At 59.2% G+C, this 21930-nt stretch overlaps 1 protein-coding gene across 1 annotated transcript; it reads right to left on the reverse strand.

Annotated features, from left to right (window-relative positions):
* Positions 1–159: 159 nt before the first annotated feature.
* LOC139788391 (nucleolar transcription factor 1-like) lies at positions 160–21530 on the reverse strand. Its single transcript, XM_071728311.1, is given in 25 exon segments — positions 160–1403; positions 1406–1484; positions 2576–2610; positions 2613–2714; positions 3103–3175; positions 3393–3440; positions 4110–4299; positions 4446–4534; positions 4617–4727; positions 4928–5083; positions 5734–5889; positions 6070–6183; positions 6774–6815; positions 8635–8776; positions 9155–9288; positions 9593–9703; positions 10226–10346; positions 10900–10964; positions 11648–11803; positions 12455–12538; positions 12829–12990; positions 12992–13005; positions 16483–16601; positions 20989–21119; positions 21208–21530. Coding segments are annotated over 25 exon segments (2628 nt in total). The 5' UTR covers positions 21370–21530; the 3' UTR covers positions 160–1371.
* Positions 21531–21930: the final 400 nt, after the last annotated feature.

Here is a 21930-nt window from a genome sequence, read left to right on the forward strand (position 1 = left end):
TAAATGGGGTGAGGGGAGTGCTGGTACCCCCCCCCCCTGAGGGGGTTGGGGTGAAGGGAGAGGAGCAGCTTCACCAGAGAGGGGAAAATTGGGGAGGGGGGGGGAGGAAATAACGGGGGGGGGAGGGGGGGGGAGGAAAAAAAAAAAAAAAAAAAAAAGTCAAATCTTTCTTTTTTTATAAAAAGGAAAAAAAAACCTCAAAAAACCAAAAAAAAAAAAAGAACAACAAAAGAATCAAATAAAATACAACAGCACAACAACCACTGACAACATCGAGGGGTGGTCCCCCCCCCCCCCCACCCCTGTGCCCCCCCCCCTCCCCAAAACCCCCCCCCTTGGTCACACTGAGCAGCCAGGACCCCAAGGTGGGGTTGGAGGAGGGGGGGGGGGGACACCCCCAAACATACCCCCCAACACACACACACTCACACACACACACTCACCCCCCCCCCCCCAAAATATCCACACCCCCCCCTTGCACCAAACACTCCCCCCCCCCAAAAAAAAAAAAAATTGGGGTGTCCCATCCATGGGTGGGGGTCCCAAGTGCCGTGGGTGGGTCCTGGGGGGCTCCTGCTGCAGCTTCCAGACTGTACAAAGGGTTTTGTTGGGGTTTTTTTTTGGGGGGGGGGGACAGACACACAGAGATCACCCCCCCCAAACGCCAAGGGAGGGGGGGGGGTGTGCAGAGAAAAATGGAGTTAAAGGGGGGGGGGATTAAACACTGTCCAACAGCTGAGTCCTGAGCAACTCGGCTCATGCTCCACACCCCCAGCCTGGGGTGGGATTGGGGGGGGGTCCGTGAGGAGGGGGGGGGTTGTTTGGTTTTGGTTTTTTAATCCTTTTGTGGGTTTGTTTTTAATTAAAAAAAAAAAAAAAAAGGGGGGGGGGTGTGTGTGTGTTATTTTTGTTGGGTTTTTTTGTTTTTCTTTTCTACAAAGTCCAAAGCTGGAGGAAAAAAAAAAGGGGGGGGGGACACACACCCCTCCCCAAAATAATGAAATCTTCAACAAAAAAAAACCAAAAACAAGCAGAAAAATTTCCCTCCCCTTCATAAAGGGGGTGGCAGGGATTTAGGGGGGGGGTGCACCCCCTTTTCCCCCCCCCTTTTACTCCCCCCAACCCAGGGGGGGAGCAGCCCCCATCTCCCCCCCCCCCCCCCCACTCCATGGTGTGAGCACAGCAGAGGGGTCCCCCCAGCCCTTGCTCCCCGGGTTGGGGGCTGCAGCTCTATTTTTGGGGGGGGTGTTGAGGAGGATGATGAGGAAAAATTTTAAATTGGGGGGGGGGAGGAGGAGAAGGGGGGGGGGGCTGTAAATTTGGGGCCAAAACCGGAGAAATGCCAAGGGAGTTACTGAGGTGGGGGGGGGCTCAGTTGGAGTCGGAGTCAGAGGAGTCTCCGAGGAGGAGGAGGAGGAGCTGCTGCCCTCTGAGTCGTTGTCATCTTCATCCTCATCATCCTCATCCTCATCATCCTCGTCGTTCTGGGGGGGGGAAATAAAAATTGAAACGGGGGGGGGGGGTCAGCAGCAAACCTTGGCTCCCCACTCCTACATCTCCCCACACCCCAGAACTGCTGTGCTGCCCCCCCCCCCCCCCCCCCAAAAGGGAGGGGGATGTGGGGTGAGTTTGCAAAGGGCTCAGTTTGGGGATGGGGGGGTGTGGGGGGGCCAGTCCTACCCTCACCTCAACTCTACCACCCAAGGTCAGGCCCCCCCCAAGCTGCCCCGTGCCTCAGTTTCCCCCCTTTCTAAAATGAGGGGATGGGAAGAAGAAAAAGGGCCCCCCATGGCTGCTCCCCCCCCCCATAACTGCACCTACCCCCATCACTGCTCCCCCCCCATCACTGCTCCCCCCTATAGCTGCACCCCCCCATCACTGCTCCCTCCCCCATAACTAAAGCCCCCCATAACTGCTCCCCCCCCATCACTGCTCCCCCCATCACTGCTCCCCCCATAACTAAAGCTCCCCCCATCACTGCTCCATCACTGCTCCCCCCATAACTAAAGCCCCCCCATAACTAAAGCCCCCCCATCACTGCTCCCCCCCCTATAAAGCCCCCCCGTAACTGCTCCCCCCCATCACTGCACCCCCTGTAACTGTCCACCCCCCCATTCTTCCCCCCCCCATAACTAAAGGCCCCCCATAACTGCTCCCCCCATGGCTGCTCCCCCCCAATCACTGCACCCCCCCCATAACTAAAGCCCCCCCATCACTGCTCCCCCCATCACTGCCCACCCCCCCATAACTGCTCCCCCCCCATAACTAAAGTCTCCCCCATAACTGCTCCCCCCCCATAACTGCAACCCCCATGGATGTTCCCCCCCCATAATTGCACCCCAAATCACTGCTCCCCCCCCCCCCATAACTAAAGACTCCCCATAACTGCTCCCCCCCCCATCACTGCAACCCCATGGATGCTCCCCCCCCCCATAATTGCACCCCACATCACTGCTCACCCCCCATAACTGTACCCCCCCCCATCACTGCTGCCCCCAGGAATAGGGGGATTCCAATTCCCTCCATGTGTCCCCCCCCCAGTGATGCTCTGAGGGGCAGGGGGTCCCCCCCTCACCTCATCCCCATCCTCGCTCTCCTCCTCACTGCTGACTCTGAGGAGTCCCCCCCCTCCTCTGAAGAGTCCCCATTGTCATCATTATCCTCATCTTCATCATCGTCCTCCTCCTCCTCTTCCTCCTCATCGTCGTCTCTGACTCCTGGGGGGGTGAGAGGGGGGGGGTTGGAGACCACCATGGCCTTTGGGTTCCCTCCATGGCCTTTGGGTTCCCTCCAGCCACCCCAAGGGACCAGCTGACTCCTACCCCACACTTTGCCTGGAAAAGGGGGGGGTTTTTTGGGGGTGGGGGTGTGGCTTTCCCCATTTTTCTTACAAACAGCCCCAAAAAAGCCCCCAGAGCACGAGGGGGAGGGGTTGAGAGGGGGCAAAATCATCGGGTTTTGAGGAGAGATTTGGATGGAGGGGGACGGGGGGGGTCGGTTCAAGCATCGTGAGGAAGGGGCAGAGGTGGCAGAAAGCACCAGGGGTCTGGGGGTGTCCCCCTGGGTGTCCCCGAGGTGGGGACACTCCTGTCCCCAAGGAACTCACCGACTTGGACTGCATCGTTGGCTTCATCTTAGGATTGGGGCCTCGGATCTTCCCTATGCTCTTACGTTTCTGTAAGGAGGGAAAAAAAACCCCAAAAACCAGTTCAGAGCTGCTGGGCACCAGCTCAGCCCCTTCCAACCCCAATCATTGTGGGGGGGGGACACACACACAACACAAACCCCTCTGAGGAGCATTTCTCACCCAACCCCCCCAGCCCAACTTCCCCAGAGGTGGCCCCAAACCCCCTCCTCCCCCCTCCTGGTTCCCCTTTTCCATGGATACTCACGTTGGAAGTGTGTTCCTTGTAGGCAGCTCGCTCCTGGGGTGAGAGGCTCTGGGGAGGGGGGGGACACACACAGGAGATGTCAGGGGGAGGCAAGGAGCAGGGAAGGACTCAAGAACAAGCCCCCCCCCCCCCCCCCCAAGCTTCATGTGTATTTTTTTTAAGGCTGTTTAGCTTAGAAAAACACCGAAAAAAAACCCCCAAAAAAAAGGGATCTGGAGGAAGTGGCTCCCTGAGGAAGGTTGAGGGCAGAGCTCAGCCTGGAGCAGGAAGGGGGGGGAGAAGGGGAGGGAGTGTGAGCAGGGGGGGTGTGAGCAGGGGGGGTGTGAGCAGGAGAGGGGTGTGAGCAGGAGAGGGGTGTGAGCAGGAGAGGGGTGTGAGCAGGGGGGGTGTGAGAGGAGAGGGTGTGAGCAGGAGAGGGGTGTGAGCAGAGGGGTGTGAGCAGAGGGGTGTGAGCAGGATGGGTGTGAGCAGGATGGGTGTGAGCAGGATGGGTGTGAGCAGGAGGGGGTGTGAGCAGAGGGGTGTGAGCAGAGGGGTGTGAGCAGGATGGGTGTGAGCAGGGGGTGGGTGTGAGCAGGGGGTGGGTGTGAGCAGGGGGGGTGTAAGCAGAGGGGTGTGAGCAGAGGGATGTGAGCAGAGGGGTGGGTGTGAGCAGGGGGATGTGAGCAGGGGGTGGGTGTGAGCAGAGGGGTGTGAGCAGGGGTGGGGGGTGCTCACCTTGAGCCAGATGTCAAGGTGCACCTTGTACTGTTTCTGCTGCTCCTCTGCCAGTTTTTTGTAGTGGTCCTTCTGGCCCTGGGAGATGCGCTGCCAGCGGCTCCCGATCTCCACCATCCTCTCCTTCAGAGGGAGGTGGTTCAGCTCCCCGTTGGACAGCAGCTCCTGGGAGAACTTCTGGTACCCGTTCCTGCCAGGGGAGGGACCAGATCAAAAGGGGAAAGGGGGAGCTGAGGGCTCCACAACCCATCCCACCCCCCACCCCAGGCTCTCTCCGACACCCCAACACCCACCCCAACCCCACCGCACCCGAGTGTTTGCATCCCAGGGACTCACATGGGGGGTTTCTTGGGTTCTCCCTGGAATTTCATTTTCTTGGCAGAGTTGGTGGAGCACGGAGGGGCCCGCATCTCGCTCAGCTCCCTCTGAGGAAGCAGAGGAAGGGTCAGGGGACACAGGGACAGTAGCAAGGGGAGGGGACACGGGGTGGGAAGGGGCGGCACCCACCTCGTATCGCTTCTGATCCTCCGCCGCTTTCTTGATCCACATCAGCTTCTCCTTCTTCTCCATGTTGTTCCAAGTGGCCTCCATGGCCTTCAGAGCTTTCCCTCGGTCGTTCTGCAGCACACATCCCCGTCAGATGTCCCCAAGGTGCTGGGGTGTCACCTCCACCAAGGGCCACCCCTTCCCTTTGGCTTTGAGTCCACCCCCCCCCTCCCCTTTATCTCCAGCAGGAAAGCAGCGGAGAAGGTGGAAGGCAACTCCTGCTGTGGGGCTGCTGATCCCACTTCCAGCTCCTTTCCCAGCCCACTCCTCACCTTGAAACGAGCCAGGTAGTCCCCGATGACACTCTGCTGCCAGATCTCCTCAGCTGTTTTGGGGGATTCGGGCAGCTTCCCACGTTCCTCTTTATCTGATCCGTGCTTCTTCTCCGACTGCGCCTTCATCGCCGCCTCCCGTGCTTTGTACTTGGCCTGAGGAGGGGTGAGGGGCACGGGGGGGGGGTATGAAGGGGCAGCACAGCCCCCCCCAAGGCCACCAGCCCCAAAGCTTTTGTCCCCCAACCCTGAGATGCTGCAGCTTCCCCCTGGGTTGTCCCCATGGTGGTGCTGGCACCACCCCGGCACAGCCACACCTCAGGATTGTGTCCCCTCCTGTAGGATCATGGAATTATCCAGGTTGGAAAGGAGATCCTCAAGTCCAACCCTCAAGTTTTCCCCGCCAGGAAAACCACCAAACCTTCCAACTGAGGCTCAAGGACCCTCTAAGGCTTCTGAAGCTCTTGGGTTTTGAGCCACCAGGTCATGAGAGGGACCCATGGGTGCTGCCACCAGGAGCTGGGTGATGGCTTGCTGGAGCTGTGATGCTCCTGGGGACAGTGTCCCCTCCTCCCACCGCCATTCCCAGGGGTAAGGAAGCCCCTGGCAGCAGGACAAGGACAGGCAGTGTCCCCCAGAGTGCCAGAGGTGCCCAGAGACAGGGATCACAGGCTCACGGGGACTGTTTGTGGTGAAAGGGACCTTAAAGCTCATTTAGTTCCAACCCCTTTCCACAGGCAGGGATATCTCCCACTGGATCGGGTGGCTGCAAGCCTTGAAGGAGCAAAATGGAGGATGGTGCCAACCTTCTTCTTCTCAGAGAGGTCATTCCACATGCGGGCCAGCAGCCGGGTCAGCTCGCTCTCCGACAGCTCCGGCCGCTCCTCCTGCAGCTGCTTCCGCTTCTCCTCCGAGAAGATGAACATGGCAGAAATGGGTCGTTTGGGCTTCTCCGAGCTGGCCTGGGGAGGGACACAGGGCTGGGGGTGAGGAGAAGCCCCAGAGGGACCACCTCGCACCGGTAGCCTCCAAATCCAGGAAAAAAGTGGTGAAAAAACCAAGGAGCAAAGCCCTGGAAGCGCCCCGAGTGTCACCAAGCCCGTGGCACGGCTCTGCCACCTCCCTCTGGGTGCTGCTCTCACCTTGCCAGTCTCTGGTGAGGATTTTTTGGATGCTGGACTCGTCGCCCCTTTCCTGTTGCTGCCTAGCATCTTCTCCTCTCCCAGCACCCGTTGCTGCTCCTCCTCGGGCAGGCTCTGGGTGGCACAGGAGGAGAGACAAGCTCAGAGGGACCCCCAGGCTCACAAAAGGCTTTGGTGCCATCAGGGGACCCTGGGGAACTAGAGACACTCGGTTGTCCTGACCCTAAAGCCACCAAGGCATCACCAACCTGGCTGTGCAGCCTGGGGGGGTGTCCCCAGGCAGTGTCCCTGTCCCCAGCTGTCCCTTCCCTGGCTCTGTGTCCCCAGTGGGGGCTGTGCCCAGATCTGGGGGCACCCCTGGGTTTCCCACCCCCCTGTTCCCACAGCCACGGGCCATTTCACATCCTCCCAGGGAGGGGACACATCCCAGTCCAGGGGAGGAAGCCAGAGACTCCCTGTGGCAACCCCCCCACTTCCCTTCCCAGCCCGGGGGGGCTTGTGCCCACCTCCCAGTGCCCAACTGGGAGACACTGGGCAGGTATTAGGGACCAGACTATCTCTGCAGAGCAGCCAGGGTTGGGAGCAGCCACATTTTGGGGGGGAGCAGAGGTGGGTGACATCAGTGCAGCCCCCATTTGAGCCATCTCAGCCCCTGGCCATGGTGGGGGGGTCTCCAGCAGCCCAGACACCCCCAGGTCACTCACCTCCAGGAAGCGGAAGAGCTCGATCTCGTAGTCTTTCTTTTTCTGTAGGGAGATGGAGACATTGGGGTTATTTTTAGGGTGGATCTGAAAAAGTTTTCAGTCTGAGTGTGCTGAGGCTCTGGAACAGATTGCCCAGAGAAGCTGTGGCTGCCCCCTCCCTGCAGCTGCTCAAGGCCAGGTTGGATGAGACCCTCATCCTTGTCTGGGTGAGAGGTGTCCCTGCCCATGGAAGGGGGGTTGGACATGATCTCCAGGCTCCCTTCCAACTTCAGCCACTGGAGATGATCTCCAAGGTCCTTTCCAACTTCAGCCACTGGAGATGATCTCCAGGCTCCCTTCCAACTTCAGCCACTGGAGATGATCTCCAGGGTCCTTTCCAACTTCAGCCACTGGAGATGATCTCCAAGGTCCCTTCCAACTTCAGCCTTTGGAGATGATCTCCAAGGTCCCTTCCAACTTCAGCCACTGGAGATGATCTCCAGGGTCCTTTCCAACTTCAGCCACTGGAGATGATCTCCAAGGTCCCTTCCAACTTCAGCCTTTGGAGATGATCTCCAAGGTCCCTTCCAACTTCAGCCACTGGAGATGATCTCCAGGGTCCCTTCCAACTTCACCCATTGGAGATGATCTCCAAGGTCCTTTCCAACTTCACCCATTGGAGATGATCTCCAAGGTCCTTTCCAACTTCAGCCACTGGAGATGATCTCCAGGGTTCTTTCCAACTTCAGCCATTGGAGATGAAATCCAGGGTCCTTTCCAACTTCAGCCACTGGAGATGATCTCCAAGGTCCCTTCCAACTTCAGCCACTGGAGATGATCTCCAGGGTCCTTTCCAACTTCAGCCACTGGAGATGATCTCCAAGGTCCTTCCCAACTTCAGCCACTGGAGATGATCTCCAAGATCCCTTCCAACTTCAGCCACTGGAGATGATCTCCAAGGTCCTTTCCAACTTCACCCATTGGAGATGATCTCCAAGGTCCTTTCCAACTTCAGCCACTGGAGATGATCTCCAGGGTTCTTTCCAACTTCAGCCATTGGAGATGAAATCCAGGGTCCTTTCCAACTTCAGCCACTGGAGATGATCTCCAAGGTCCCTTCCAACTTCAGCCACTGGAGATGATCTCCAGGGTCCTTTCCAACTTCAGCCACTGGAGATGATCTCCAAGGTCCCTTCCAACTTCACCCATTGGAGATGATCTCCAGGGTCCTTTCCAACTTCAGCCACTGGAGATGATCTCCAAGGTCCCTTCCAACTTCAGCCACTGGAGATGATCTCCAAGGTCCTTTCCAACTTCAGCCACTGGAGATGATCTCCAAGGTCCCTTCCAACTTCAGCCACTGGAGATGATCTCCAGGGTCCTTTCCAACTTCAGCCATTGGAGATGAAATCCACGGTCCTTTCCAACTTCAGCCACTGGAGATGATCTCCAGGCTCCTTTCCAACTTCAGCCACTGGAGATGATCTCCAGGCTCCTTTCCAACTTCAGCCACTGGAGATGATCTCCAGGCTCCTTTCCAACTTCAGCCACTGGAGATGATCTCCAGGGTCCCTTCCAACTTCAGCCATTCCATGATGGAGATCCCCACCCCATCCAATCCCTGCTCCTGCCTCAGCCCCCTCAACAACTCCATCTTCCACCCACACCATCTGCTGCTCCCACCACACATAACAGGGGAGACAAGAGGACCACAGGAGGTGGCTGAGGACCTGAGGGGGAGCTCCCCAAGAACAGGGACTGAGGAAGGCTGAGGGGCTCATTTCCAGCCTGATTCCTCCCTCCAGTCTCCCACCCAAGCTCCTTCTTCCCAGCAGCACTGGTGCCCACCTGCCTGTCCCTCCCACCCTGTCTGTCCCCTCACCTGATCACACTTTTTGTGGTAGGCATCCTTTTCCTTCTGGGACAGCAGTTTCCACTGTTGGCTGCACAGCACCATCCTCTCAGTGCTGGGCACATCCTTCATGTTGGCCATCAGCTCTGCACAGTACAGGGAGTAGCTATTCCTGCAACCCACGGAGGGACCCAGCATTAGGGACAACCTGGGGAGCTCGGCTGGCTGCTAAAAGTCCCCTCAAGACCCCTCACCCCACCTCCAGCTGCCCTCTGGCAGTGCAGAGCTGTGCCAGAGAGAGGTGTCTGTGTTTTAGGGAAGCTAAAAGTACCCTGGAGCAGGCAGCATCACCACCAACCTCCCCCCAGATTCTCCCCGTTGAATGGGAAGGGTGTAAGGACCACGGGGTCATCAACAACCCAACAGGGTGGGGGTGGTGCCCACGGTCCCAGAGCCTCCAGTTCCCTCAGGACCCAGACCCAGTGTCTCCCTGAGCCTCAAGTGATGGCTCAGAGGAGGAACCATCCCTGAGATCTGGAGGAGGACTCACGGGGGTGGCTTTGTGGGTCGTCCATCAAACTTGTCCTTGAGCTGTCGCTCAGCCTTGGTGAGGGTGGAGCGGGTGATCCCCTCCTCACTGATGTTCAGCTCGGGGTGCTTCTGGATGTAATCCCTCATGATCTCCTGGAAAAATAAGATGGAAAGCAGTCAGGAGAAGGGCTCGGATCCCCACCAGGCTGGGGGGGCCAAGAGGAGGAGGAAAGAGAAGCCAACCATTGCCCTAACCATCTCCCCGGGGTGGTTTCTCCCTTCCCCAAAACCTTGCTGGAGGAGGCAGGGCTCAGACTCGCTAGGGACCTCCTGAACCCCCAGACTGGCTACCAGGTGAGGCTGAGTAGCCACCAGTGGCTAGCTGCTGGGAGGCAGAGTGGCTCGGAGTGGAGGTAGGGAAGGAGTGTGGAGGGGACGGGGTGAGGCTGCTCCCTACCTCGTACTCCTTCCGTTGTTCCAGGGCCTTATGAATCCATTTCAGCCTCTTTTTATCCGAGAGTTGAGACCACTGCTTGCCCAGCGACTCTTTCACCTCCTTCGTGGTGGCCTGAAAACCCAAAGCCAGAGGTGAGGGCAGAGGGGTAAAAAGCCAAAAAAAAAAAAAAAAAAAAAAAAGTGAAGAAAAAAAAAAAAAAAAAGAAGGGACAAAAAAAAAAAAAAAAAAAATCTATTTAAAAAAAGAAAAAAAAAAAAAATCATCTGGCTTGCCTTCTCGCCCCAGTGGCACCCAGCTCGGGGCCATGGGGTGGCTGCCAGGGAAGGGGGTGCGTGTGAGTGGGGGGCATGGCCATGGTGGGTGCTGGAAATCTTTCCTGCCCTGCCTCAGGCTGTGGTCACCCCTCTGACTGCAGGCAAAAAAAAAAAAGTGGGGTCTGTACCCCTGAGCCTCTTCCAGCTGTGCAGAGAGCCCCTCGCTTACCTCCATCCAGACTGCCAGGAGCTCCTAGAGGTGTCTTCCATCCCTCCCCTAAAATGCTTCTCTCCTTTCCCCCTCCTCTCCCCCCACAGCTGTGGGGTGCAGGACCCCAAAACACTCACACTCCCACGCACTCCCACCCACCCTACTCACATCTGGACGCACTTTCAGGTAAATCTTCTTCTCGTGGTTGTACCACAGCTGCTGGGGGGTCTTGGGTTTTTCGGGGACGTCGGATTTCTTGGCGTTCTGGATGAGATCCGGGTGATCTTCCCTTTACCCAGGAGGGAGGGAAGAGTGTTATGGAGGTGGCAGGTGGAAGGAGAGCACCCCCTAAACACCCCCTGGCTATGGGGTGACTGTCACTGCAGGGCTGAGCCTCCACCAGCACAGAGAGTGGGGAGAAGACAACCCCAAAAAGAGCAGGAGGGAGATTCAAGTCTGCCCCTTCTCTAAAGGAGCATCAAAAAGGGGCATCCAGGGCAGGGCTGCAGCCCCCAGCTCGTGGGGAATGCCAGAACCCACCTGGATCACAGCCAGCAGGTTGAAGGGAAGGGCTGGGGGGAATGGGGTGGTCACTTCAGCTTTTAACAGAGCAGACCCCAACCCTCAGGGCATGGCAGCTCCACCACTCTGGCCCCCTGGCTGAGTCTCCCAGCTGGAGGGCTGCTCTCAAACACCTTTTCTTTCCTCTTTTTTTATTTTTTTTTTTCTTTTTTCCTGCATCACCCTTTGCCTTCAAGCCTTCTCTGTGAGCTACATGCAGGAGGGGATACTGAGTCTGCCTGCAGGGGCCTGAGGAAACAAGGGGGGGGCTGCCTGCTCACCTGAACCTTGCCAAGTTCCTCTCAAATTCCTGCTTCTCTCGTTGGAAGTCCTGGATGTATTTCATCTGGGGACACAAAACCCACCAAGGAGGTGGAGAGGGATGTCAGCACCTGGGAACAGGCAGCTACACCCCTGTCACCCCCCCTCCAAAGGGACTTTCCAGCCCATCAGCTTCATCCTGCAACACTCAGATGAAGATTCCCAGGGAATCCAGAGGGAATCCTCAGGGATCCAGAGGCAGGATCTCCCCCCCCCCACACTCCCTGCATCCAAACAGCCCTGGGCACAGCAGGACTCTGTGCCCTGGTGGCAAATCCCTCCCAGCCTGAGAGCTGGGGCACCCAAAACACCTGCCCAGGTTCTGGCCAAGCCCAAGGCCACCTCCAGGGCTGCTGGAGCTGCTCCCTTCCCAGCATCTCCCATGGCTGGAGATCCTGCTCCTCCATCCCCCACTTGGAAAAGGGTGGGATTTATCCCTGCCCACCAGCAGGGTCACCAGCCAGGTCGGTCTGGAAGGGACAGACCAAGGCCAAGACCCAGCTGGCCTCCACCTCAGAGATCCTGGGAACCAGGACAGGAAAAGGGAAGGAAGTCTTACTGGTCTGACAGGACTAAACAAGCAGCCCAGAGCTGGATTAAAGCCTCAGCAGGCAGGGACTGGGCTTTGCTGGTTGTACTGGGAGAGCTGAGCAGGCAGAGCCTGGCAAACAAGTGAGAAGGGGGTTGCTGACTCCACCCCCCTTGTACCTTTTTCTTCTCGGGAAGCTCCTTGTATTTCTTGGAGAGGATCTTGGTGAGATCCAGGTTGCTCATCTCGGGGTGCAGCTTGGCATATTTGGCCCGTTTCTCCATGAAGAAGCGGAAATAGGGGGTCAGGGGCTTCTTGGGGAAGTCGGGGTGTTTCTGGGGAGACAGGAGAGCAGCAGACACTGAGTGCAGAGCTGGTGACACCTCAGAGGGCACAACCAAAACTTCCCAGGTCCCAGCTCCCCCTCCCGGGCCCCTGGGGGAGACCTCCCTCCCCCCATCCAGCTCCCTGACATGGGAACACCCCAGCTTGGCAGGCAAGATGGGGAAAAATGCTGGGAACAAGAGCTCCCTTCCTCAGGAATGATAAGATCCCAGGGTTGGGAGTCTCAGGAGCAGCCTCCAGCCTTTCAGAGCTGTTAGCATGGGGTGGTTATGCTGCGAGAGGGGAAACTGAGGCAGGAGGAAGGGATGGGACCCCATCTCCTGGTGGCAGAGGATCAGCTGTCCTGGGGACACCCAGCTGAAAAGCAGCACCCCAGCAGGCCAGGTGGCTTCCCAGCCTCCCCCCCTGGTGCTAAATGTGGCTGCAGGCTGCCAGCAATAGCCCAACCATATTAAATGTACCCTGGACTTGGCCAGGACCCAGAGCCCGTGGCCTCCAGAGCCTTGGGCAGGGATTACAGGCAGTGAGGTGCCTGCAGGGGCTCTGGTGGCAAAGCCACACGGGTCTGGGGTGCCACCCCCTCAGTAGCAGGGAAGGGGGAGGTCCCCCTTTAGGGCTTGACCCCAATCCCTGCCCCATACCTTGAGTTTTTTGCCCTTGTAAGGATTCTTCACGTGTTCTTCAGCATCCATAATCAGCTCTGTGAGGGTCCGAAACTTCCTCACCTGGGGGTACCAAAGGGACAGGAATTTGAGCAGGCTGAGTGTGGGGGCAGGGGTAGACCCCCCACCACCACCCCTTGGCATTAAGCCAGGCTCAGCATGACATAAACCCAGAAATTTTCAGAATGCCACCACCCAACAACCCCCCCAGCCCCCCCCCTCAGGTGTCCCAGCACTGACACCGAGAGCCAAGGACTGGGGGAGGCCGAACTGGAAGCAAGTCAAGGAGCTCACCAGGATGCTCAGAGACCCCCGAGCCACCCCAAGAACCCCCCCGTGGGGCTGCTGCTGACCTCGTTGGAGATCTCCATCCACTTCATCTTGCACATCTCCCCCGAGAAGTCTTTGAATGCCACTTTCTCCCAGTCCAGGTGGGACTCGGTGGTTTTGAACTTGCTCCCGTCGTTGGAGGGGAGGTTGTTCTTCATGCACTCCAGCAGGGTCAGCATGTCCTCCCTGAGACCAACGGTCTGAGCAGCAGAGAAAGAGGCTGAGCAGCAGCCAGGGGACAGGCAGGACGTGGGGACAGGGCAGGACACGAGGACAGGGCAGGACACGAGGACTACAGCTCCCAGGAGGCAGCTCCGGGACGGCGGAGCTGGGGCCACGTCAGCTCCAGGAGCTGCCTCTCCAGATTAAAGATCAAAGGGGATGGGGCTGTTCCCATCACCCTCCAGCAACTTTCTCCAGGGCCAAAACAACCCGGGCCAAGCTAGAAAATCCACTGGGTGCAAACCAGAGAGACTTGCTCAGCCCGGGACACCATCAGATAAGGAGATGGCTGGGCCAGCAGGGGGTTATTTCCCTGCCTGCTCTTTCCAGGAGGAAAAAAGAGAAACTCGTTTTGGAAGTGGGGGAAAAAAAAAAAAGAAAAGAGCAAAACCAACCCCAAAATAAAAAAAAAAAACAACCCCAAAACCACGTCCAGAGCAACAGGAAATCCCCACCACCCAGCCCTGCTTTTCCTTCACCTTGCCATCACCTGGACTTGGCTCCATGTTGACCTCTGCCAAGGTCAAAGCTCCAAAACCCCAAAGGGAAGGGGGAGCAGAGCCCATCTCACAGAGGGGTCTCTGGTGGTGCTGGGCTGATGGTCCAAACCCCCTCAACAACTCCCAAGCTGGCAGGAGAAGTGTGCCCAGAGGGAGCATGGCACAACCAGAAGGGTTGTGGGGTGGGCAGCAGGCAGGATACCCCAGCCCTGAATGCCCCATCCAGCAGCCACTTCAGGGCTGCTTCCTCCTTATATTGAGCTCCAGGAATTCCAGGGGAATTCCTCCTGTCTGCTCTGAGCTTCCACACCAGGTGGGGAAAGGAGCCTGGGGTGCTCTGCAAAAATTGGGTGTCCCTGGGGGAAAAGCTGGGAGCAGAAAAAGAGGTCCAGAAGGAGGAGCAGAACCCCAGAGCTCCCAGTCTGCTCCAGCCCAGGACAGGCACCCAAAGGTCCCCCCCTTGCACAGGACCAGGTCACCCCCTTCCCAGCAAGAAATGGGGTGCTCAGAGCTGCCTTGGGGACAGGGAGCACCCCAGGGAGATGGGGACAGGGCAGCTGGGCAGGGATTTGTGGGGAACATCTCCAGGAATGAAGACAAAGGTCCCCAAAACACCCAAGTGCAGCTCTCCCTCTGCTCCAACTCCATCCACACAACATCATCCCCTCTGCACCCCCCCAGTGAAGGCCAAAACCCCCCAAAAAACCACAGTGAGGAGGGGGGGTTTGGCCACATGGGACTGGGGGGAGAGCAGCCAGGACCTGTCCCCCCCTCCCAAACCCCACGTTGCCTCCTGGGTCTGTCAGAGAAGGGGCTGAGATCCAGGTGGGGCTCTGCAGTTCCCTCATGGACCCCATTAATTTTGGGGGGGTGGGAATGGAAAGAGCATCCCCCTAAAGCAAGGAGTCCATGTTCCTGGCTTCAGAGGCCTGAAACATCATGGGGGGGGGAGGGCAGAAAAAGAGATGGGAACCCCCTGCTCCCTTGGGAGGGGGGGGATCAGACATGGGGGAGGGCACTGAGCCCCAATTTTTGTCTTTCTGTTTTTCCCTCTCTGCTTTCCAAACCCCATCCCCAAGAGGCAAGGACCAAAGAGGCAGAATGGGGCAGGAGAAATCACCAAAAAACACAGCCACAAAAAGAATAATAATAATAATAATAATAATAATAATAATAATAATAATAATAATAAAAAAAGCACAGCCACAAAAATCCACCAAGAGGGAGGAAGAAGAGGAGGAGGAGGAGCCCCCTGCCTCAGTTTCCCCCTTCCAGCAACTCCTGGAAGACCCTTGGCCCTGCATAACCCCCCCAGAACAACCCCAAACCTATAAGAATTTGGAAAAAACCATGGAAACCACCCAAACCCCCTGGCAGCAGAGGAGGGGGGAACCCCACACCGAGCCCCCCACCCTCCACAAATTGGGGGGGGGGGCTGAAAACCTTGGGATTCACCCACCAAGATGATTGGGGTCCCAGGCTGTGCCCTGGGACTGATTAATCCTGGCTGGGTCTATATTAGGAAAGCTGCCCCAGTGTAATTAAATCCATCTAAAGACCTGGAGAAGGACATGAGCTCCAGCCCCGGGTTGGCTCGGGGCAACAACCCCACTGCAGAAAAGGAGGAAAAAAAAAAAACCAAAAAAAAAAAAAGGGACAAGGAGAGTGAGGGTGGTTGGACTGTGCTGCCCTGGGTTTTAGGGGGAAACACAGGGAGGATTGGGGTGGTGGGGGTAGCAGAGCCTGCCCTCCCCAAAAAAATCCCTCTTTTGGTTTGGGTTTTTTTGGTTTGGGTTTGTTTTCTTTTTCCTTTTTTTTTTTTTCCTTTTTTCTTCCCCTTTTTTTTCCTCTTTTTTTATTTTTTCCTTTTTTTTCCCTTTTTTTTTTTTTTCCTTTTTTTTTTTTCTTTTTTTTCCCTTTTTTTTTCCCTTTTTTTCTTTTTTTCAATAAAAGCTGAATGTCTGATGTCATCCCAGGGGCTGAAAGCTGGAGGCCCAAGGTAACAGCTCAGCTTTTAATGCAGCCCAGATGTGAAGGGTGAAGGCAGCACCTCTCTGTGCCAGCCTCTCCCCCCCCCCCCCCTCTTTGCTCCCCCTGCCAGCTGAAATGCCAAAGCTCTCAAAAAAATGAAAAAAAGAAAAAGAGAAAAAAAAAAGAGAAAAAAAAAAGAGAAAAAAAAAGAGAAAAAAAGAGAAAAAAAAGAGAAAAAAAAGAAAAAAGAGAAAAAAAAAAGAAAAAAGAGAAAAAAAAAGCATCCCTGACACCATCCCTCACTAGGGCTGCATCTGCATCCATGCATCTGTATCCATGTACATGCATGTATCCATGTACATGTGTGTCCATGCACATGTGTGTAGCCATGTACACCTGTATCAGTGCACATGTGTGTGTCCATGTGCACACATGTATCATGTACATGTATCAGCACATGTCTCCATGCACATAAGTGATCAATGCACACACATGTACCCATGCACATGTGTAACCATGCACATGCCTGTATCCATGTAAATGTGTGTATCCATGTAAATACATGGATATGAGCACATTACCCATGCACATACATGTATCCATGCACATGGATGTAACCATGCACATGGATGTATCCATGTACACGTGTATCCATGTACACACATGTATCCATGCACATGGATGTAACCATGCACATACAAGTATCTGTGTACACGTGTACACATACATGTAACCATGCACATACATGTACACATGTACCCATGGACATACATGTGCCCCCCACCCTCAGGAAAGTCAAACACCCCCCTCCCCCATCACAGAGGGGATGGCAGCACCTCCATCCCCCTGCCAGAAGGGGACAAATTGGTATTAATAATTATTATTATTTTTTTAAAAGCCCAGCCAGGCCGTGGCATTCCCATAGGACACTTCCCCCCACCTTCCTTTCCCTCAGGGGGGGTGTCGGGGGGGGGGGGGGCTCACCTTGGTTTTTGGGAGCTGTCATTTCCAAGTCTGCAGGGCACTCGGCTTCTCCGTTCATCCTCCTCCTGCCTGTGCCCAGCACGGTCCCCGCCGGCTCCCTGGCACTACCCGAGGTGGCTCTGCAAGCAAAGGAGACCCCCCCCCTGCTAGAGACCCCCCCAAAAAAACCCCTGGGGGGACGCAGGGGGAGACCATTCCCTCCCCACCCCCCCCGCCCCCACCTTCCCCTCCTCCTCTTCCCCAGGAAAAATGAGGTGCTAGGATACCCCCCCCCCATCCCCATCCCCAACCCAGAGATGAGAGGTTTGGGGGGGGGGGGGGGGGGTTGGAGAAGGGGGTGCAGGGGTCCCAAAGATGCTGGGGGGGTGATGGAAGAGTTGTCCCCCCCCATGGAGGGAGGAGAAAAGTTGGGAGGGGGAAGGGGGGGTGGGGATGCCTCTGGAAGGGGGATGTGAGGATCTGAGGAGGGATCCCTGTAGATCCCATGGGGAAAGGGTTCAGGGGACCCCCCCTGCATTCGGGGGAGGGGGGTGGTGCAGGATCAAGGGGGATCCCCACAGATCCCAGAGGGAAAGGGTTCAGGGGACCCCCCCCGTCATTTGGGGGGGGGTTAGGGTGAGGGTGCAGGATTCAGGGGGGAGGCAGGATTTAGAAGGATCCCCACAGATCCCAGGGGAAAAGGGTAAGGGGGACCCCCCCCCTTGGTTCAGAGGGGGGCAGGATTAAGGGGGGGGCTGGATCCTAGGGGGATCCCCACAGATCCCAGAAGGAAGGGTTTGGGGGGGGGGGGGGGTGTTTTCAGGATCCAGGGGGATCCCCACAGATCCCATGGAGGAAGCATTGGCCCTGGGATGGAGGGGGACCCACAGAGCTGGAGGAAGGGGATCCCCAGGGGCTCCCAGGGGTCTCCAAAGGGGAAGTCACCCCCCCCCGAACAAAAAAAAGGGGAGAGGGGTGTCCCAAAGGAAGGGACAGCACAGATCCAGACAGTTCCTTGGGGGGGGGCACCCAAGATCTGAGGGGGCTCTGGGGAAAGACCAAAGGCCTGAAGGGGGGGGGGGTCAGGGATCCCTCTGGGAGGGGTTTTTGGGGCTCCCTCGAGGTGGGGGGGTATTTAAGGGGGTATTTAGGGGAAGGATCCCTTCCCCAGATGGTGGGGTGGGGGGGTCCGTGGGGCTAAGGAGGGGACAAGGCCCGGGGGACAAGGGACAGGGCCCAGGGGACAGGGCCCGGGCCTGGGGGAGGAGGGAAAGGCCCTGAGGGGGGCGGGGGGGCAGGGAGGAGGCCTCAGGCTTGGGGAGGGGTCCCAAGGAAAATCCAGGGCTGGGGGGGACCCCCAGGGGGGGGCTCCAGGCATCACTGGGGGAATCCTGGGGAGGGGATACCTGTCCTGGGGGAGAGCTGGGCCCTTGGAGGGATCCCAATGGGGGTCTGGGGGAGGAGGGTGCAAACCCCGGGGGCTTGGGAACAGCTCCAGGGTGGGGGGCTCAGCCCCCAGGGCAGGGGGGGGGGGGGGGGCTCAGCCCCCAGGGAATTGGGGAAAAACCCCTGAGGGGGGGGGAGCAGACTTCACCAGGCCCTGGGAGGGGATAGGGAATGGGATCAGCTCCCTGGGAAAGGGGATCAGAGGGAGGAAGATCAGGGATTGCCCCGGGGTGGGATGAGCCCTGGAGGGAGCAGGATATTCCCCCCCCCTCAAAGACTGGATCAGCACCCAGAAGGGGATTGAGGATCCCCCCCCAGGGTGGGCTAAGCCCCCCGGGGTGGACACGGATCAGCCGTGGAGTGGAAGGGGGACCCCCCAGGGTGGGTGGGATCAGGAATCCCCCCCACGGAGTGAGATGAATCCTGGGGGGGAGTGGAGGATGTGGGATCGCTCCAGGGCTGGATCAGACCCCATGAGGGGGGATGGGGGATCCCTCCGGGGTGGGATGAGCACTTGAAGGGGGGTGGTGGGATGGGGCATCCTCTGGGAATGGAGGGGGGGGGATCAGGGAGCACCCCAAGGGGCAATGAGCCCAATGGGGGGGATGGGTGTGGGATCGCTCCAGGGCTGGATCAGACACCGGGAGTGCAAGGGGGGACCCCCGAGGGTGGGGTGGGTGGGATCAGGGATCCCCCCGTGTAGTGAGATGAGTCCCGGGGGGGAGGTGGAGGATGTGGGATCCCCGAGGGTGGGGTGGGTGGGATCAGGGATCCCCCCGTGTAGTGAGATGAGTCCCGGGGGGGAGGTGGAGGATGTGGGATCCCCGAGGGTGGGGTGGGTGGGATCGGGGATCCCCCCCACGGAGCGAGATGAGTCCCGGGGGGGGGAGGTGGAGGATGTGGGATCGCTCCAGGGCTGGATCAGCCCCCACGGGGGGCGGATCCGGACCCACCTCGGGGGTTGGATGAGGGGATCGCCCCGGGGTGGGATCAGCCCAACCCCCGTGGGTGGGGGCCCGGGGATCACCCCGCAGGAGGAGGAAGGGTGGAGGACGGGAGAGGGGGGGGGGAAACACACACACACACACACACACACACACACGAAACGAACCGGGGGAAGGCGGGATCGTGTCAGGGGGAGGGGATCCGTGGGATCATGGCGGGGCGGGGAACGATCGCGGGGCGTGCGCAGAGGGATCCCCGCGGGGGGGTGGGGGGACGGGGACTGTGCGGGATCCCCCGAGGGGGGGGTGGGAGGGGGGGGGGGGGCGGACGGGACCGGATCCCGCGCCCTGAGGGGGGGGGTGGGGGGGTGGGAGGAGGAGGAGGCGGGGGGAGGAAGGAAAGGGAGGAAGGGGCCGGGCCGTCGGGCGGAGGCGGGGAGCCCGCACATGCCCTGCGCCGCCGGCCAGCTCCAGTCTCCTCCTCCGCCAGGCAGCAGGAACCGGGTGGGACCGAGCGCGGGCGGCCCCGGCGGCGCCTCCCCGGCCCCCTCCCGCCCCCGGTTCCCACCCGGGCGCCAACGAGCCGCGCTTTCCTTCCCCCCCCTCCACCACCATCGCTCCCTCCCCCCCCCCCCCCCTCCGCCAACCTTTCCTCCTCCCATAATACAAAGACAATAGAGGCGAGTTCGGGGGGGGGCCGGGGGAGCGGAGGGCGCTCCGCGTTCCCCCGGCCCCTCTCCGCTCCCCCGGTCCCCCCGGAGCGATGCGCTGAGCTGCTTCTTTTCCCTTTCCACCCCCCCCCATCCGCCATCCCCCCATCGTTACCGGCCGGCACACAATGGCCGGGCTGCGCCCGCCTCCGCCCGCCGCTCCTTCCCCTCCACCCCGTGCAGCCGGCGCGGTTATAAAGCCGAGACAAACCCACCTCTCCGGGCTGCAAGGGGGAGGAGGAGGAGAGCGAGAGAAGAAGGAGGAGGAGGAGGTGGTGGTGGAAGGAGGAGGAGGAGGAGAAGAAGAAGGGGGAGGGGGGGGGAGCTCTAGCCGAGCCGCCGCAGCCCCAGCCCCGCGCCGGAGCCGCTGGGGGAAGAAGAAGAAGAAGGAGGAGGAGGAGGAGGAGGGGGAAGGGGGGGCGGGGATGCCCGGCTGGGGGCGGCCGGGCAGCTGCAGCGAGCCGGGCGAGGGCAGCGCGACCTCCCCGCACCGACCCCCGGGGAGCGGCTCCTACCCAATCCATCCCCCCCCTCTCGCTTCTCTCCCCCCCACCGCCGCCCCCTCCTCTCCTCCTTTCTTTCCCCCCCCCCCCCCCCCACTCGCCTCCTCCTTTCCTTCTCCGCGACCCCTCCTCGAGCCCAGAAACACCCACCCACCCAGCGGGGGGCTGGAGCCCCACTCCCGGTCCGGAGGGAAGAAAGGAAGAAAGAAGCGAGAGGGGGGTAGGGGGGGTGGGTGGGAGAAGGATAAAGCGGAAAAAAAAAAATATTAAAAAGAGAGTAAGAAAGAGGAGGAAAGCACGGAGAAGGGAAGGGTGGTGGAGAGGTGGCGAAGACGGGGGGGGGGGGAAGGGAAGCGGACGAGCCCGGGCACGCAGCCGGCGCCGAGCTCCCCGCCGCGGCGCGGGACTCACCCGGGCTGGGGAAAAACAACCGCCCAGCGCTGGAAGCCTGCCCCCGAAATCCAGCTGCGGCAGCCGGGGAGGGAGGGAGGGCGAGCGGGAAGGAGGGAGGGAGCGAGCGAGGAGGAGGAGAGGGAAGGGAAAAGGGAAAGGAGGGAGCGAGAGAGAGAGAGAGAGAGGAGGGGGTGGGGTGGGGGGCACAGCGAGGCCGCCGAGCCCCGCGCTCTTCCCCCCCGCCCCGAGCCCCAGCGCGGTGCCCCCCCGCCGGCGCGGAGCGAAGCGAGGCCGGAGCGGGCGAGCCCCGGGTGGCGGCGGCGACGGCTTCCTGCCCGCGGGGCCTGCGCGCAACCCGGCCCTTTTTGTTATTTAAAAAAAAAAAAAAAAAAAATTAAAAAAAAAAAATGCTAAAAAATATTTTCCTTGAAAAAAAAAAATTAAAAAAGCAACCAAACAAACCCTTAAGGTGGGTGCGAACCCCCCCCCTTCCCTACCCCGTTCCCCGGCGGAGCGGCGGCAGCGCCTTACCGAGCCCGGTGCGCGGCGGGAGCGGCGGGAGCCCGGGGAGGAACAAAGCGCCTCCTCCTCCTCCTCCAGCCCCGCCGGCGGAGCGGAGCGGAGCGGCGGCGAATGGCGAGCCCTGGGCGGCGGGGTACGGGCTAAAAAAAACCGGGTTTTTTTGGGTTTTCTTTTTTTTTTTCCCCCACACACACACTACCACCACCACCCCCGGCCGCAGGAACGTACCTGCGGGGCTTTGGGGGCCGCGGCGGGGCCGGGGTTCGCTCGGCGGGGCCGGGGCGGGGAAGCGGTGGTTGAACGGCGGCCAGCTCTGCAGCGCTGGCCCCGGGCGTGGACGCGCTCCAGTCCCCGCAGAGACGATCGCGCTTTTTTTCCCCCCGCCTCCATGGCGCTGCGATTTTCTCTTCCAATCAGCCGGGCTCTGAGCGCCGGGGTCCGCCGCCAGCCTCTCCGCCGCTCCCCGAGAGAGGCAACCGCCGACCGCCGCCGCCGCCCCGCTCTCCCCAGCGCTTTCGCCGTGTTTTTTATTGCTCTTTGCTTTTGCAACACTGTGGCGAGAGGAGGGAGAAGGGGGGAAAAAAAAAAAAAAAAAAAAAAAAGAAAAAAAAAAAAAAAGAGAGGAGGAGGAGGAGGAAGGAGAGAGGAGGGAAGGGGGGGGGAAAGGGAGAAAAAAAAAAAAAAAATCTCCTTACATGTGCAACAATCCTCGCCCGGCGTTTGCATAAAAAAAAAAAAAAAAAAAAAAAAAAGAAAGGGGGGGTGGGGGGAAAGCCGAACCGAGCCGCCCTCCCGCCCCGGTGGGTCCCCTCCGCCACGGCGGGGGCCGCGGTCCCTGCCCGCCCCGGGACACGGCGGCGGAGGGGAGGGGGGCGGGGGGGTTCCCCGGCGGGGCGGGCGGGGGGGGGGCAGTTTCCTCCCCTCCCTCCGCTCCCCTCTCCTTTTCTCCTC

The sequence above is a fragment of the Heliangelus exortis genome, chromosome 29, assembly GCF_036169615.1.
Source record: "Heliangelus exortis chromosome 29, bHelExo1.hap1, whole genome shotgun sequence".
Lineage (NCBI taxonomy): Eukaryota > Metazoa > Chordata > Aves > Apodiformes > Trochilidae > Heliangelus > Heliangelus exortis.